Genomic DNA, 17,072 nt, shown 5'->3' on the forward strand with positions numbered 1-17,072 from the left:
ACAATTGTAACTTGTGAAATGATCGAAGGAGACAAAGGCTTTGTCTCTACCACGAAGGATGTCAAAGGTCGACAGTGTGCTCACCTGCCTTCAACGTGAGCGTTGAAGCTAGACGCATGCATCGTCATCGCTACAACTGCTAGGACCAGTTTTTGTCTCTCAGTGTCAAGTCCTCAAGATCTGTTCTGGTCCAAGTCAAGTTTATAGGACGTACAAGCATTTTGATTATTATGTCCTTTTTCTTTCATGATCACCATGTTATCAGATTTTTGAAAATCTCGGTATTCTTTTCCTTTGTTACATTGAAAAGGAAATGGACCCTGTCCTAGTCTAATCTCAACCAAAGTTAAGAGGGTCACTCTGATCTTTGCCCGTGCATTCCCAAACCGGATTGGCAAAATCATCCATCCAAAATGTTCCATGTTAGAATGACGTTAACTAGTCCAGTTCTTCATCGTCTACAAAGAACAAAACTGGTTTTACTTGATTTGATGATTGTAATGTATATATATAGGAGCGAGACTGTGAGAAGAGTGCAATTCACTATATCTGTTTCAAGTTCCTATCCCATTAACAAGTTCTTTTTTCCTTTAAGATTGTTAAAAGATACTTTTTCGATCTATTGGTCGTATAATTTTTTATTTATATATTTATATGTTTTCTTTAACAAAGAAGCCATATCTGACTCCATTTAAAAACTTAATGAAGTTTTTCATGTTTTTTTTTATTGAAAGGAGTTTTTTCATGTTTTATTCTTCATCGATTAATATATCGAATGAAATTGGAATATACCCCAGATAAACTATGTAACCCCGTGCTTGTTTCTCGATCCTATATGGGGATTCAAATTTGCTCACCACCAATACTTTGTACCACCACTCAATACAAAACTGTCATGTGTTATAAAACACAATTATAGTTAATCATTATATTTTATTAAAAAATTATATTTTAAGTATTCAATTAATTCTATGTGATATGGCAAGTTTTAATAGGGTGGTGATATCACCACAAAATAAAAGTGGTGAGCAAATTTGAATCCCCTATATGGAACCAACATACGATCTAAGTAACATTGATCTCAGTGCAATTCACAACGTACCTTCCTTTCCACTTAAGCTAATCACAAAAGTTTTTTTAAATCTGAGTCAATTTATCAATATATTGCAGATAAAAATTGTATATTGTTAAAACAAATATCAGCGCCCAGTATCATTGAATCTTGTGATACTAGTCTTCTCTTTATAAATAGAAAGTCCTAAATTTGACTCAACAGACTAATGAAGCTAGTATTTCCACTGGTATAATGAGTTTTCACAAGTCAGTAATTGAGAAGCTTGATTCACGGACTAATGAAGCTAGTTTTTATATTGGTACATTGAATCCTTGTTTTTTTTAGTCTAACATTGGTTCCTTGTTGATTTAGACAATAGCTTACCTTCCATTGATTAATTTCTTTCTCTTCTGATATGGGATCATCACTTGCAGGTATATATTCCTCTAGGTAAAGTTATGGCACGTTAATGTGTCTCATACATATCATAGTTTATGTAACATTTACCAACTCATGTGGTAACTAAAAAAAATCATCATTAAGATAAATAAGGTCCTCGTTAAAGTAAAATAGTTAACTATAAGAAAGTCCTCACTATCTTCAAACGTCGACGTTTACCTTTTTTGTACACGTGAAAATTGTCGACTTTTTCTCTGCTAGGGTTTTCTCCCTAGCCGAAAAACTGATCGAGTGTTGGGCAGCGATGGCGGCGGAAGATGGGACGGGGACTCTTGCCTTGTCGAATACGGCCGTAGTGAGCCTGGTTGGGGGCGGAGACTTAATCCACGACCCTTTCTTTTACCTCTGTGGTCGTTTGCTTAACAAGAAACCGGTGATCATTCAGTCATTTTCGACGACGATCTCCGGGATCTGGCGGTTGAAGGAGAAGGTTCTGATTCGTGAGGAGGAGGGGGGATCTTCGTGTTCCAATTCAAGGAACAGGAGGTGAAAGACCGGGTTCTACACGGCGGCCCTTGGTACTATAGTAACTCGATGCTGTTGTTGGCGAACTACGACGGGGCTAGCGCTCTACCGGAGATTCCTCTGCACTGTTTGGAGGTTTGGGTGGCGGTGAAGGGTATGAGAGTTGCCATGCACAATGATCGGGCTTTAACCCGGATTGGCAATGTTTTGGGAACTTTTGTTAGGGCTGACCAACTTGCGTTGCGGAGGAAGGAGGTTGTCCAACGAATCCGGCTGATCCATGATGTTCGCCGGCGGGTCTAGGCTAAGCGTGAGTTTTGTTTCTCGCTGGATTTTACGGTGGTGCTTGAGTTCCAGTATGAAAAGTGCCATGGCATCTGTAAAGGATGCGGTTTGACTGCAACAAAGGCTTGCTGCTGGGGGAGGCCGAGATCGATGCAGAGTTGTCGCCGGATGTTGCTACTACTCCATCGATGGCACCTGCGTTGAAGGAGGTTGTGGTTTTTGGGTCTGTGGTGCCAGAGGTTGGAGGTGGACTGGTCACAGGCATGGCTGTGCAGGCGGAGGCGGAACTGGGTCGGAGGTTTTCGGCGGGAAATCCTGATTATGAATTAGGGTTGACTGTTGAGTCTGGTTTGACCAAGGAAAGGGCCAGTGGGCCGTCTGTTGGGCTATTTGGGTCTGAGGGTTGTGGTCTATTCCCATTTGGACACCATCTAAAGTGTTGGGTGTGCGACGACTTCGTGAGGAGGATTGGATCGAGGACAGAAAACGCATGAAGCTTGCTGATGGCTTAGTTGAGGTTCCTGTTACTGATGGGAAGATTCCGAAGAAGAAGGGTAGGCCCCGTGGTCATCGGAACAAACCTAAGCTTGCTCCTGCTTCGGCTGTAGTGGGCTCGGTTGAGGAGGTACTGGAGAAGACCACCCCACCCCACGAGGGTTAGGGTTGTAGTCCAACGTTGTCCTTGGTGAAGCTGTTGCTGGGATGGATGCAGAGATGTACACCAATTGAGGTCTTAGGCGTCAATGCTCCATTCTAGCTGCTTGCTTGGGATTGTGTAGGACTGCGTTTTCTTTTGTTTTTCTGCTTTGAATAATTTTCTCACCTTTGTCTGCCCTCCTATTAGGGTTGGACAGGTGTAGACGCTTTATTTTGTTTCGTGTTTTAGCTAGTTTGGTTTATGTCTGCTTTCTCTATGACTATCTGCGTTTTCGCAGTTCGCGTTGTGCTTTGATTGTATTAGGTGGGGTTTTTTTGAATCCCTCTAGCTTGACGGAGAGTCGTCGTTTGATTAATATATTCGGAACCTGATTCCGTTTCCCTAAAAAAAAAAGTCCTCACTAAAGTTAAAAAGGTCCTCGTTATAGTAAAATAAGTTTTCATTTGAGTAATTAGTCTTAATAGTAGTAATTGTAATAAGTTATCATTTGATTAATTAAGTCGTAAAAGTAATAATTATATATTTGTCATATATTAACATAGTGTAGAATTTTACCCTCCATTTCATCTTACTCAGGCAAAAACGAGAGATAGAGAGAGAGAGAGAGAGAGAGATTGATTGGAAACCCAAACAAATTCTGAAATTCATGCATACGCCGTCTCATTTCGAGCAAATTATTCTTTTAAATCATAAAGTGGCCTTATCATCTTAGCCTAGCTAGCTAGAAACCTTTGTATATGTATTTCTGACAAATATGGCATCATTTTCTTGCAAGTTGGGTAAGAGGTAAAGACAAATTAAAAAAGCCATTTTGGGAAAGAAAAGAAGATTGAGGCGTGTGGGATTTCATCACAAAATGCAACCCTAGCCTTACCTTACTTCATAGAGAGAATAATCTAAATCCCCCTTTCTAGTTTCCAAATACAACACAAAATGACTGCTTCTTTCGCTTTTCCATCTGAAATATCCATTCAATTCAAGTCCCACTTTCTTTGCGTTCATATTCACGAGCTTTGGAGATATCTGATTTTAAGTTGGTTTGGAAATTAAAGTCCAGGCTATAGGTGAAACTTGTTCAGGCATGTTGCGTCATGTATTTTCATATTGATGTTCTTGTTCCTATGCAAATAATGACGACGAGTGTTATGAGCTCCTAACCTTCCACTTTTTGCAGATAATTTCTTGCCTTATCAAACAGGGCCATACCAGGGGAAAAAATACTTGGCAAATAATGACATGATTGCTTGCAATGAAAGAACTCATGAATAGGAAACAACTTCAATCGGTGGGGAAAATGATTTATTTACTATCATATGCGGTTTGCCGTCTCCAGGAATGAACTAGCAAAATCAAATCGCAATGACCAATGATTATTATGAATAAACTCACTTTACCCGATTATGAAGAAATGATAACACCCCAGGTGTTTTTTTTTTTTTTTTTAAAGTTAAGCACATCATGAGTAGATACAAATCAAAAGTTTGTTTCTAAGTATTTAATCCAAAAAACATATATTCTGAACATTTTTCTTAAACCTAGTATGCGTAGGCGCCATGCATCTAGACTAGTCAAGGCATGCAGCTAGCCACCTTCTAACGCCTAGATGGTCACCCATAGAGATTTTTAGAACAATGATTAATAAAATAAAGTTCTAAATTTAAGAAAAATTTAAAATAAGAAGAGGTTAGTGATTAGAGCAAATCTAGTAGTTCAACAATGAAATGAGAAAGCAATAAAGACATATCCATGCTTCGACACCTGGTATGTCTAATCAACTAATCTGCAATTTGGGCAACGTAAAACAAAAGAGCCCAGGAAAAAGTAATGGGTGTTAAAGGAAAATAAAAGTGAAACTTAAATGCTTTCCTAAATTATTCTTTCATTAAAAACCATAGCATGCAATTTGATTTAGTAGAAAAATACTTTATTCATTAATTTACAAAAACAATTTGATTGAACTCGTAAATCGATAAATCAAGCGACTAGTAATTCACCCGTAGCTCTCACTATGCAGCCACTGAGTTAACGTCACCCTTAGCACTCCCGTCACGGGAATTTGCTAGATTTACATCACCCATTACACTACTGCTCGATGATCCTCAAATGTACCCATTACACTCGTCGGCAACCATTGGATTCAAAGTAAAAATCACACACAAACATGAAAATCTGAAATAATAAATAACCATATATCTAGGCCACCAGTACATCATCTCTCTCCTAGTGCCAAAACTTGAGACAACTAGTCTATTCCCTCTCTCCTAGTGTTTCAATAACAATGATAACTATTATTACATCCTCTCTCTCCTAGTGTCTCCAATAATATATATATATATATATATATAATAAAAGAAGAAATTATCATAAATTGAATTCCCAATCAATGACATGCACACTACACACACACTCTCTCTCTCTCCTAATGAGGGATCACTTTTTTTGGCCATTTTAAGAGATTGATTATTTGACCAACTTTTCAATCACTTATCAACATCTCCACCATTCAGTTGTTAGGTCTATATGAGTAGATCATTTCTGCAAATTTTCAGCCAAATTGATAATCGTTAAGGCATTCAAAACTATGATTTACAATTATAAACATGAACGGTTTAGGTTTGACAGATTTGATTCGTCCATTAATTTAATCTAATTCGAAACCGTAATGGTCACCATTTGGCTGAAAATTTGCAGAAGTGATACATTCATAGAGTTCTAAGAAGTAAATGATCGAGATGACGATATGTGATCAAAAAGTGAACCCCCAAAGGATTCCTTAAAATAAATAAAAAACAAAAAAGATCCCTCAGTGGAATCAAGGATTTGAAAACTTCAGTATACCACAAAAATATGAACGATACTTATTGGTCCCATAATAACTCCAAGAAATCACAAATCATAACAGAACTCAAATCAAAGAACTTATCGAAAATCATAAATTATAACGTAATTCAAAATCTAAATTAAGACTCAAGCATTAATTGGTCCAATATAACTAAGATAAAATTCACCTAAAATTAATAATTTCTCAAACTGAAGCTCAGAATACGAGAAAATATCAATTCAAGCTCAACACTGGAAATTGAAAGAGTTAAAAGAAGACAAATTAACCTATCAATATGATAATACTTGTTTACCCTTTTATCACTAACCTTCGACATAGTTCTAGAATAGATGACAATAATTGCAATTTTAGATGATTATGGACATCAATATGAAAAAACATCAATTGGATCAACATTGAATGACTTAATGTATTAAACCTACAATCAAGCTCCTACAATTGAACATTTATTGCAGCAGTAGTCTATAAAATGAAACTGGTACTCTAATGTAACCACTCTTTTGTGACGTTGGCTTTGACATTCGAAATAAGGATCAGCCAAGATTACTAGAAACTAGAAAGTAGTCATTTCCTTGTTCTGTATGTTCTCGTCCGGCTGAACATCTTTGCATCATTGCACGAGTCACTATAGATTTTTCTTCTCATTTCCTTTCATTCTTTCGTCTTCAGTGTTGTCCAATGAATTCATGATCAAACGTGATCTAATACCATATCAAGAATTAATGATCAACAAACTTGTTGGGTGGTCAGCAACGTGATTAGTTTAGAATCTTTAGATATATATGGTTGAATTGTATTTTGATTGTCGACATTAGCAGCAATAAATAGAACTGTCACAGATTAAAAGCAGGTCTAGACTTGATATTTTGAGGCTTGAGGTGAAAAAAAAAAAAAAGGGCCTACATTTTTTATATAAAAGAAAAGAATAAAAAATTATCCAATAAAAAATTATCCAAAAAAAAAACTGAAAAGAAAAATAAATACACAATTGAAAGGAGGTTCAAACCATGAATGCAACTTGACAACTAAACCAATCTTATTGTTTAGGAAAAAACATAGATTTTATTTACTTAATAATTTTTTGAAATATCCCTAGAAAAAAAATTAGTCCCAACGAGACATTGGACCTGAGACGGCCGACTCACGAGTCTCATGTCAGGTCCGACTTTGATTTAGAGTAGTTTTTAGTTTCTTATTGTTTTCCTTATTGCTTATTAGTTAATTTCAATACGTCCATATTGTTGTGATGTTGTTCTTATAGACTACTTCTTTTGTCAGCGGTATGTACTCACTGCCAGTGATCTGGTGAGCCACCCTTACACATAGTTTGAGCCTTTGTGAGACAAGGTGGAATGATATTGTGCAGTTTTTCATGTTGTTGGGTTGTTGGCTATACGACCGACCTCATCGTAGATCTGAACAATTGGTTTCTCTTAAATAACTACAGTAAATTGACATTTACTGTAGTTAGAGCTTGAGCCTTTTTAGCTCATGACGTTAGTAACCGTTGTTTCTCTTAGAATTTTGATTATTTATTCTCCCAATGCATGATTTCTGAAAATGAAATGAGATGGTGGTGACAAGAATAGTGCTGATGAAGATAATAGAGACCGTGCTTTTCAAAAATACCATGCCTGAAGCAAAAATGGTTTTAATTTTTAATTTTTATTGAGTTCGAATTTTGGATAGAATTTTCCAACAAATTATCATTTCAAATTCGCTATAAAATAAAAAGAAAAAAAAAACCATAACTCTCTACACAATTCATTAAATCCCAAAAACTAAACAAAATAAAAACAGCTTTCTTCAAGTAAGTAGTGTAGGGTTTGTTTGATAGATGCACAAATTTACCCACCAAGTGAGGATCATGGAGAGAGAGAGAGAGAGTAGCAGCAGCAAGCCAGCAAGAAAGTCTCCAGTCACGCACAGAATATGAGTCAAACACTCGAAACTCAAATCTCGTCTCCTTTGAGAAGCGAAAAATAGAAGAAGTGGAGGGAATTAATTAATTAATTTTAGTAAAAATACATATAATTTATAAGGAAAAAAAAAGGAAAAAGGGAAAAAAAGAGGAAGAGAGAGTTTGAGAGAGAGAGGAGAGGAGAAGGGGGAGAGAGAGGAGTGAGGTGGTAGGGAGTCCACAGTCACCTCCTTTATCTCAGCCTAACTTGCCTCTTCTCTTGCCATTTCGCCCTCCTCTCTAATCAAATCCCCTCTTTTCCATTTCCCCTTCCCCATCATTTCTCATTTCTCCCCATTTTTTTCTTTTTCCTTTTTCTAAATTCTCACCTCTCTCTCTCTCTCACAACTGGTGTGGCTGGCTGTGTATGGGTGTGTGTTGTTTCCTCCTCCCTCCATCGATCTCAGCTCTCAGATGTGTTGCTCTCTCTACGCTCGGATCCTCTCCCTCCTCTTTCACAAATTCCGGTTAGGATCCCCCCCCTTCTCTTAATCTCATCCAATGCCCATTTCACCTAGGGTTTCTATTTCTCTCGATCTCGAATGTAGGAAACGGGAATTCATGCTCAAGCTATCAGATTTAAGCCTTTCTTTTGCGTAAAATTTTCACCTCCCGAGCTGAATTTTTTTTTTTTTTTAAATTTTGCAATTGATTTTGAATTTCATGATTTTTATTATGAATTTATGATTTTTCTTTTTTTTTGGGAATTCTCAGGTGTTCCATTATTTCGATTGTGTCAGCTTTTAGGTCATCTCGACACTACGATTGAGCTTTTTCCGATTTTAATTGCGATTGCGATTTCCAGTTCGGGAGATTATTGATTGCGGGCAAAAGGACCTGTCTTTTTTTTTTTCTTTCCCCTTTTGGTCGATTCGCAGCTTCAAATTTGGATTTCTTTTGGTTTTTCATCTGCTCCATCTTCTTGTGATTCAGGTATTTCATTCATATATTCCCTGGTTTTTTCTGTTAATTTATTGTTTCGGTACGTCAATTTCGCTTGTGATTAGGATTGGAATAGATTTCGATTTAGTTCAGCTGAGATTCAATCTTTGTTTTGTATGTTGTATTAAATGTGTGCGTGGATAGGTGACCATATATAGATATTGTTGTAATCCATGAAGTGAATTCTGTGTGACGTATACAAAAGAAGGTTAATTCTGTGTGGTTGCCTGCTTGACGATTTTGGATCACATTATACTGATCCCCTTTGCTCGAGTGATTTTCTTTAAGTTTTCATTGGAATATTACTCACTTGTTATCCGATCTGCACTGTAGTTGCATTTTTGAACATATCATTAATATGTGTCTGAGTGTTGCTTAATCATAATTGTTGTTGAATAATGACTCTGTATCCACCAGAGTTTGTGCTAACTTTACCCCTTGATCCATATTCCTATGCAGAAGTGTTTATTTATTTATTTTCCTTATTATTCTTTCGGTTTATGGATTCTACCATTGTGGTGAGCTCTTGTGGAGTCTTCGGTTGTTTGCATTTATGAAATTGGCAGTTTTGTTTTATTTTTTTATTTTTCTAAAGCAGCGGCAAATTGTTTGTTTGTTTGTTTTTATTTTTTATTTTATTTTTTATTTTATTTTTTAAAGAGGCAGAGGAGGGTCAGTGCATGTATAGTGCATCAAAAAAGGCGGTACAGTTCTGCTTACTTGTCTTTGATTGTTTGTTTCTTCTCCTTTTTAATACAGGTTGTCAAGCTACTCTTTGCATGGTCTTTGCCTGTTTTGATAGAACTTAAGAGATGAGTCGAACAACAACTGACAGTGAAGATGGACTGCTGTCTAAGGATCAAATTGAGTCACCATTAATGGATGAGAGTAATGGAGGAATTGGAAATGGCGGAATTGTTCTAAAGAAAGGGCCATGGACATCGGCCGAAGATGCAATTTTGGTGGAGTATGTTAAGAAGCATGGGGAAGGAAACTGGAATGCTGTTCAGAAGCACTCAGGACTGTTCCGCTGTGGCAAAAGCTGCCGTCTGCGATGGGCAAATCACCTAAGGCCGAATCTGAAGAAAGGGGCATTCACACCAGAAGAAGAACGTTTGATTGTTGAACTCCATGCAAAGATGGGAAACAAATGGGCGCGAATGGCGGCACATGTAAGTACATAGATAATTTATCTCTGCCAAGCTCTGTTTCCTTTTCTTATACCTCATATTTAATATCACATTCAGGCGTATAACATGGGAAGATGCTCGATACAGAAGTTCATTAAAATTCTTCTATGGGTTGTATCTTTCCTATTATTCTAGTAACATCCCTGTTTGTTCTTGTTAAAGCAAGAAAATATATGAAATGAAAAGAAAAATAACACAGAAGTTCATCAGTATTCTTTGAATTTTGTTCAAACTTTCTAACTGCAATTTTCAAATGTGTAAGAGCCTGTATTTTTTTGCATGAAATAAAACTCCCAATTACTTGTTATTGTGTCTGCTGAGCTTCTAGAATAAAAAGAATGAAAATTCTGACTGCTGCATTTACTTCGACTACCACAAATAAGGCTCTTCTGCTTTTTATCTCAGTAAGATCAGATAAGATAGAATCATATAGATACCTTCTATGTTCAGAAAAGTTACATTTCCCTCAATCCAAAAGCTTGTATAACTCTTCAACATTAAATACCCTAGTTCCAGTGAGATTCAAGTGATATAACTTCTCAGTAGGGTAAATCCCACTGAAATCTTGTAGCTTATTATTTACAACTTCTGGAAGAATAAGAACTTGGTCATGGTATCATCCAGTATTTTGTTCTGTGAGGTTTGATAATTAGAGATATATCAGACAAGATTAGAGTTACTGATATGCTTAACATCTGTCCTAACTCTGGGTAGTCTGTAGTACTCATAACTACTGGAATATAAACTAGAGTTTTCTCTCCTTTCCTGTCTCCTAGATTCACAAATTTAATGGAAACCATTGATGCTTGATTTAATACGGTTACAGAAAGGTAATGAAGTTATGACGTAGAAATGATGAGATGATATGTTTCCCTGAACAGGTCAAGTATAGTTACTTTCCATAGGGTTAAATCATGAACAATAATGTGTTAATGCCTTGTAAGCTTGAAAAGTTGACAATATTAGAGCGTAATTGGGAGATTATCATTTACAAGGTAGTTCACTGTTAATGCCTTGTCATCTCTCACTTAAATCGTCATCAAATTTTTATAACAATTTTACTGATTTTATATAATGGGTCCTTGAGTCCTTCCATTATTTTTTTCGCTAGTGTAAGAATGAAAAGTAAACTTACATGTACATTTGTATATATGTAAACTATCTTCAGCATGATGAGAATCTTGATTAACAGTCTCTTTTGCTCTTCTTAGTTACCTGGCCGTACGGATAATGAGATAAAGAATTACTGGAATACCAGAATTAAGCGACGTCAGCGAGCTGGCTTGCCACTTTATCCTCCTGAGGTCTGTTTGCAAGCATTGCAGGAGAGTCAACAAGGCCAGTCCAGTGGTGCACTTAATGGCACAGACACAGCACATCATGATTCTCTGCAAACTAACAGTTACGAGATACCTGATGTTGTATTTGACAGTTTGAAAGGGAACAGTTGTGTCTTACCTTATGTTCCTGAGCTTCCTGATATCTCTGCAAGTGGCATGCTGATGAAAGGCCTTGGTTCTTCTCCATATTGTGGTTTTATGCCACCAACAATGCATCGCCAAAAGCGTCCTCGAGAATCAACGGCTTTATTCCCTACTTCCGGTGGTAGCTATAAAGATGGTTTTCCCCAGTTCGACCAATTTGAAAATGATGCTGACAGAGTTGCTCGATCATATGGGTTGTCTTTTCCTCATGATCCTGATCCTACCACCAAGAGTCCACTTTCTTTTGGTGTAATTCAAGGTAGCCATTCCCTTTCAAATGGCAATTCTTCTGCTTCCAAACCCACTTGTGGGGCTGTGAAGCTGGAGCTCCCTTCACTCCAATATCCAGAAACTGATTTAGGTAGCTGGAGCACTTCTCCTCCTCCACCCTTACTTGAATCAATTGATAATTTTATCCAGTCTCCTCCACCTGTTGGTGCATTTGAGTCAGATTGCGCCTCACCACGTAACAGTGGACTGCTAGATGCTTTACTTTATGAGGCAAAGACTCTCGGTAGTACAAAGAATCATTCAACCGACAAGAGTTCAAATTCATCTAGTGTTACTCCTGGGGAAGTGGCTGACAGTTCCACATTGAATGTTTGCGAGACAGAATGGGAAGAATATGGCGACCCAATTTCTCCATTGGGTCATTCTGCTACTTCGCTGTTCAGTGAGTGCACTCCTATCAGTGCCAGTGGAAGTTCATTGGAGGAAGTGCCACCTGCTGAGACCCTTACTGGTGAGTATCTGTATCTGTATCTGTATCTGTATCTGTATCTGAGACCTGGAGATGAATGAGGTTGATGATCACATTGTAAAGAAAACTCTGAATTATTTTCTTCACTTGGTAACAATTTTTGTTAGCAGTTGGAACCACCATGCATCACCTGTTATTCCCAATAATTTAAATGGGTATCAAATATTAATACCCAATTACAAACTCTTTTTTGTTTCTCTTTTGGTAGATATGATGGCATTTTCTCCTAGACAAAACTAATTGATTTGTTTATATGAATATTATTCGTCAAACTCCTATCTCTAATTTGCAGGATAAACCTTGTGGTGCGTAATTTGCAGGATAAATGATCTGTTGCCTGTTGTTATGTCTTATGTTGTTTTTGATTGTTCTTCCAGGATCCAATGTGAAACCTGAACCAGCTGACCACGCTTGGACACCTGAGGAACAAAAAGAAGCTTCACCTCCATTGGATTATACTCGTCCTGATGCGTTACTTGGTTCAGATTGGCTTGAGCCAAGTACTGGGTTTAAAGACCAATCAATCATGAATGATGCGATTGCATCACTTCTCGGTGAGGATTTGGCCACTGACTACAAGCACATGGCTTCTGGAACGTCTACATCAAATCAAGGGTGGGGTCTTGGTTCTTGCCCGTGGAACAACATGCCTGCCGTCTGTCAAATGACGGATCTTCCTTGAGAACGGCCCTGTTAATTGTATGAAGTTGAAACTTTTGTCCCCTAATTCATGTTGTTGATTTGTCCGACTGTGGGAAGTGAGTCCTGGCTATGTCCTGGTCTGAGAGGCCAGTGGCGACTGAGACTAGTGGTCCTGTCTTGCGTGATTCGGTCATTGTTGTTTTTTGTTTGTGGTTCACTTGGTTTCTTTTCAAACAGTGCAATGCATGTATGCCTGAACAGAACCATATGATCGGGGTATACGATTGGTTTCTGGCCTTTCTTATTATTGTAGAATAATTATGCATTTAGAACATGGAACGTTCTGATACAATGGAAGGTGGTATAAATTTGCTCCATGGTCCATTGGCTCTGCCTTCCTCATTTCTTTTGATCGTTGTTTGTTTGTTTGTTTTTTTATTTTCCATCGCAAGTATTTTAATGATCATACCATTCGATCCTTGAGTTACTACATCAGCAGCAACATACTATTTCCACAATAGCACATTAACTAGCTTGGGCATACACAACTGAAATCTTGAACCCGAACCATACTGAGCTAGGAATTTCCGTCCAATGCAAACCAAGAAAATGGCACAGGCTGCGAGATACCACGACTTCATTTGGGTACATGGCATTCTCATTGCTTTTTTCATGAATCCTAAATTCCCAATTCTGAATTCATCACCAATTCACCATTGAAACCTAATCACCATTACCTAGACATCAATTCAACACCATCTTTTTAACCTAATTACAAATCGAAGATCGGTTTCTGATTTGATGGCTAGACCCAATGGCGGATCTTAAATCGAGTGGGGTGGGCTTGGAAATTTTTTTTTTTCTCAGTGATAAGAGAAATTATTGCGACACCAATATATAACTAAAGTATATTATACCTATTTTATTGAGCTGTCAAAAACAGAGACACAACTTAAACCAATATTAAATAGATCACAACAAAAGAAATATAATTTGGAATAATTTTTTATTAGAAGAACATAATGAGAGAAATAATATTTTCGACAAAAAAAATTAAACCTATTTAATAGAGGTATGAGTGGAAGAAAATAGGAAAAAGTAATTAAAACATGGGCCAATGATAAAAGAGGTTATTTTGAAGTAACTTATTATAATTCAGAATACACAAATGTCCCTATGATAATTAAGGTCACCTCTTTACGACCTACCACTAGAGTTGAACTAAATTACAAAAACTGCCACAACAGCTCTCTCTCCTTCCTGTTACCCAAGCCCGTTTGAACCCTCATCCATTTAGACTCGGACCATTAACAAAAATTTCTCTCTCTCTCTCTGTGTGATCAGAACCAGCCATGTCTGTCGGAATCATCATGCTCGAAATGCTGTCCGCGCTCTTGCCACCGAGTCAAGCACCAATCGGAGACTCAAAAACTCGTTAATGGCGGAGGGAGCAGCTCGCAGTGGTTTGCCGGCAATTCTAGAGCGGCGCCTTCGAGCTTCCTCTTTATCGGCACCTTAGAGCAGAACCACAACTCCACGAGTAGCAACGCCATGAGCGGAGTACTGAAAACTCAACAGATCGGATCGGTGCAGACCGAGTCCCGAGTTGTAGCCACTTTCGACGATTGCGAAGCCGCCGCAGCCTCAGAACTTCGATTCGCCGCCGATGACGTCTTGAGTTCTTCCTATCCACCGCCATGAGTTTCATCTTCGGCAAGCTAAAAACATCCGCAGGTTCGTAAACTTGGTCGAATTTCTGGTTTCTTTATCTCTATTATCATACGAATTACTTTTCCTGTAGCTTCAATTCGTTGAAAATTTTCATGGAAATATTGCAATTTTTTTTTTCTTCATTGGCTGTTTTTGGCAAGATTGATCGAAGGAATATTTTCTTGTTGCTTGGCATGACCGGGAAAGCTGTTCATTCATCAATCTAATTTTTATTTTGTAGTTAAAGAATCACCAAAGCATGAATGAAGTCTTTAGTCTTGTCAAAACGTGATGAGGCCCTATAACTCGCTGCTTAGCACCTCAGGCGTGTAAAATAAGTGTTGGTCCACTACAGACTTGTTACAGCCATGATTGATTTCTCCCTTATTGATTCTGAGACCAAGATTGAAGCCTCTCAAGGTAAATTGATTTGTTATCTTCTTCTTTGATTAAGTTTTTGGGTAACTTGATATGTCTTGCTTTTTGTGATTGCTGATATTTGGTATAATAATCTCACTTAGTAAGAATTATGGTCTTCGTTTTAAGTTCGTGAATAATTGCAACAATCTGGTGCTGCTTGTTCGTGGGTTTTTTTTTTGGTACTTGTTATAGCTATGCAGTTTCTTTTGTCAAGTGTATGTAGAATGTAGCAGAAAATTTTAGGAGTTGTGGGTTTTGTAGTTGTTGAGTGCCAGTGATGACCAGACTATTTGTGTATGGAACGCTAGCAGTCGCTCACTTGTATTTCAGTTTTGACAGGCTATAATCATTGTGTTATGTGTGCCTCATTCCATCCTAAATGACCCACCCTGCTTTACTGATGTTGGTGGCTAGGTGTCATTCATTTCTCTTAGTTTGGGTTCTTTGTTCTTCAAATGCAATACAATTGGTTTTGTCATGACTTTCTTATGTAGTTTCTCATTTTATTTATGAGTTAGATATCATGAACAGTTGCTTAGTATTTCTAATTATACTAAGTAAGCTTATTAATTTTTTTAGGGATTTTTGTATGCGTGCAGATTTACAGTTACCTCCAGACCAAAGGCAAAAGCCACCTTGCCCTTCCAATCCACCTGCACCTGATTTGCCCTTGATCGATTGATTGAGATTTCGATATTTTGATTCTGTAATATTGTTTCAGTTTTGTTACTTTGTGATATAGTATATGTGCAATGGAAAATCAAGATTATACTATTTCATTTACAGTTTTAGATCTGCTTTCCATTACTGAAATACCTCAAATGTGACACTATTTGACCATTCATAGATCTTAAAATAGTAATTGAGAATACTTGGTGGTAACGGCACTACGGGATTAAATGTATCGACAAGTTACCGAGCCAAGTGGAATTTTGATATTTTTTGACAAAATTTTCTTGCAGAAGAAAAGCAATGTTCTTTGAGATCCATTTGGTTTTTTTTTGAGATTTTGGGTTCTTCATTTATATGCATTTCCTTTTCAAATAGTCATGATCACAGCTATCTCACTCTTTTATGCTTGAAGCTTTGTTGAAAGATTTGTACAATGATGCAAGTTTTATGATGGTCTATGTTCCATGCGCTCTATGCACTTTAGTCATTCTCATTAAGGTTTGTCAATACCATTTGTTTTAACAGTGACTTGGCTATGTGATTAGCAGTGACTTGGCTATTAACTTGTGACTTGACTACTGACAGTTACTTGGTTAGTGACATGGTCAGTTACTTGGTTAGTGACATGTGATTAACAGTGACTTGGCTATTAACTTGTGACTTGGCTACTGACAGTTACTTGGTTAGTGACATGGTCAGTTACTTGGTTAGTGACATGGTCAGTTACTTGGTTAGTGACATGTGATTAACATGTTAGAATATGTGGACTTAACATTATCTTAATCACATTGAGATAAAACCAGCTGATTTAATCCTATGTAAATAACAAGAAGTACATGAATATAACTCTAATTCCAGTTATCTACATGGGTGTATATCTCCTAGTAGAAGTAGGAAACTCATTTGTAATCAACCTGAATTACATTAAGTGTTTGTGATAAACTCTAAGTCTCCTATCTCGATAAACATGAAGAAGTGTTGGACTCCTTATGGGATGAGTCTAACTCGTGGTTTTGGCCAATATATAAAGGGAGCAAAGTCCCTGTATTCATCCCCGTTGTTAAGCATATTGTTCAGCCCCATTCTGAAGCTTTTGGTGTTGACATACAGAAGGCTTTCTGCTCTAAGTTCTATTGCTATTCATTCTCAGTTCCAGTTGCTCAAGATGTCTAACTTTGGTCAAGTTGTTTCTGCAGGGATCCAGAGCGTCAATGATCCAGGTGGAGTTCTAGTACCACTAGAAAAGCTATTCTGCAGTTTCTGTGTGGATGTTGTGCAGCTGGTTTAATTGATATTGTATATGTGTTGTATGATATGATCTTGTGTTTGATGTGTTGGTTGTTGCATCATGTAGATTTAACATAACAGTGACTTGGCTACTGACAGTTACTTGGTTAGTGACATGGTCAGTTACTTGGTTAGTGACATGGTCAGTTTCTTGGATAGTGACATGTGATTAACAGTGACTTGGCTACTGACAGTTACTTGGTTAGTGACATGTGATTAACATATGATCTCAGATTGATTAT

The 17,072-nt window shown here is 37.4% G+C and overlaps 1 protein-coding gene and 1 long non-coding RNA gene across 5 annotated transcripts; both read left to right on the forward strand.

Annotated features, from left to right (window-relative positions):
• The first annotated feature begins 7,815 nt into the window (after positions 1-7,815).
• On the forward strand, positions 7,816-13,132 carry LOC112173045 (transcription factor MYB33). Of its 4 annotated transcripts, none has more exons than XM_024310594.2 (5): positions 7,816-8,319; positions 8,438-8,656; positions 9,425-9,837; positions 11,067-12,081; positions 12,477-13,132. In XM_024310594.2, exons 3-5 carry the CDS (start codon positions 9,478-9,480, stop codon positions 12,779-12,781), a joined length of 1,680 nt encoding a protein of 559 aa, XP_024166362.1. In that variant the 5' UTR covers positions 7,816-8,319; positions 8,438-8,656; positions 9,425-9,477; the 3' UTR covers positions 12,782-13,132. The 4 variants fall into 4 exon arrangements, with proteins under 4 accessions (XP_024166362.1, XP_024166364.1, XP_040361543.1 ...); XM_024310596.2 differs by having other exon boundaries at positions 7,816-8,190; XM_040505609.1 differs by having other exon boundaries at positions 7,816-8,190; positions 8,464-8,656.
• Positions 13,133-14,015: 883 nt separating this feature from the next.
• LOC112182080 lies at positions 14,016-16,077 on the forward strand. Its single transcript, XR_002929271.2, has 3 exons — positions 14,016-14,475; positions 14,693-14,871; positions 15,471-16,077. It is a non-coding gene; the product is annotated as an uncharacterized LOC112182080 (long non-coding RNA).
• The last annotated feature ends 995 nt before the right edge of the window (positions 16,078-17,072 follow it).

Source organism: Rosa chinensis, chromosome 1 (assembly GCF_002994745.2).
Source record: "Rosa chinensis cultivar Old Blush chromosome 1, RchiOBHm-V2, whole genome shotgun sequence".
NCBI lineage: Eukaryota > Viridiplantae > Streptophyta > Magnoliopsida > Rosales > Rosaceae > Rosa > Rosa chinensis.

Excerpts from the sequence above, each read along its gene's own strand:
- LOC112173045 (XM_024310594.2), top strand. The coding sequence starts at position 9,478 with ATGAGTCGAACAACAACTGACAGTGAAGATGGACTGCTGTCTAAGGAT. Across the intron at positions 9,838-11,066 it reads GGGCGCGAATGGCGGCACAT|TTACCTGGCCGTACGGATAA; the intron begins GTAAGTACATAG and ends TGCTCTTCTTAG. Across the intron at positions 12,082-12,476 it reads ACCTGCTGAGACCCTTACTG|GATCCAATGTGAAACCTGAA; the intron begins GTGAGTATCTGT and ends TTGTTCTTCCAG.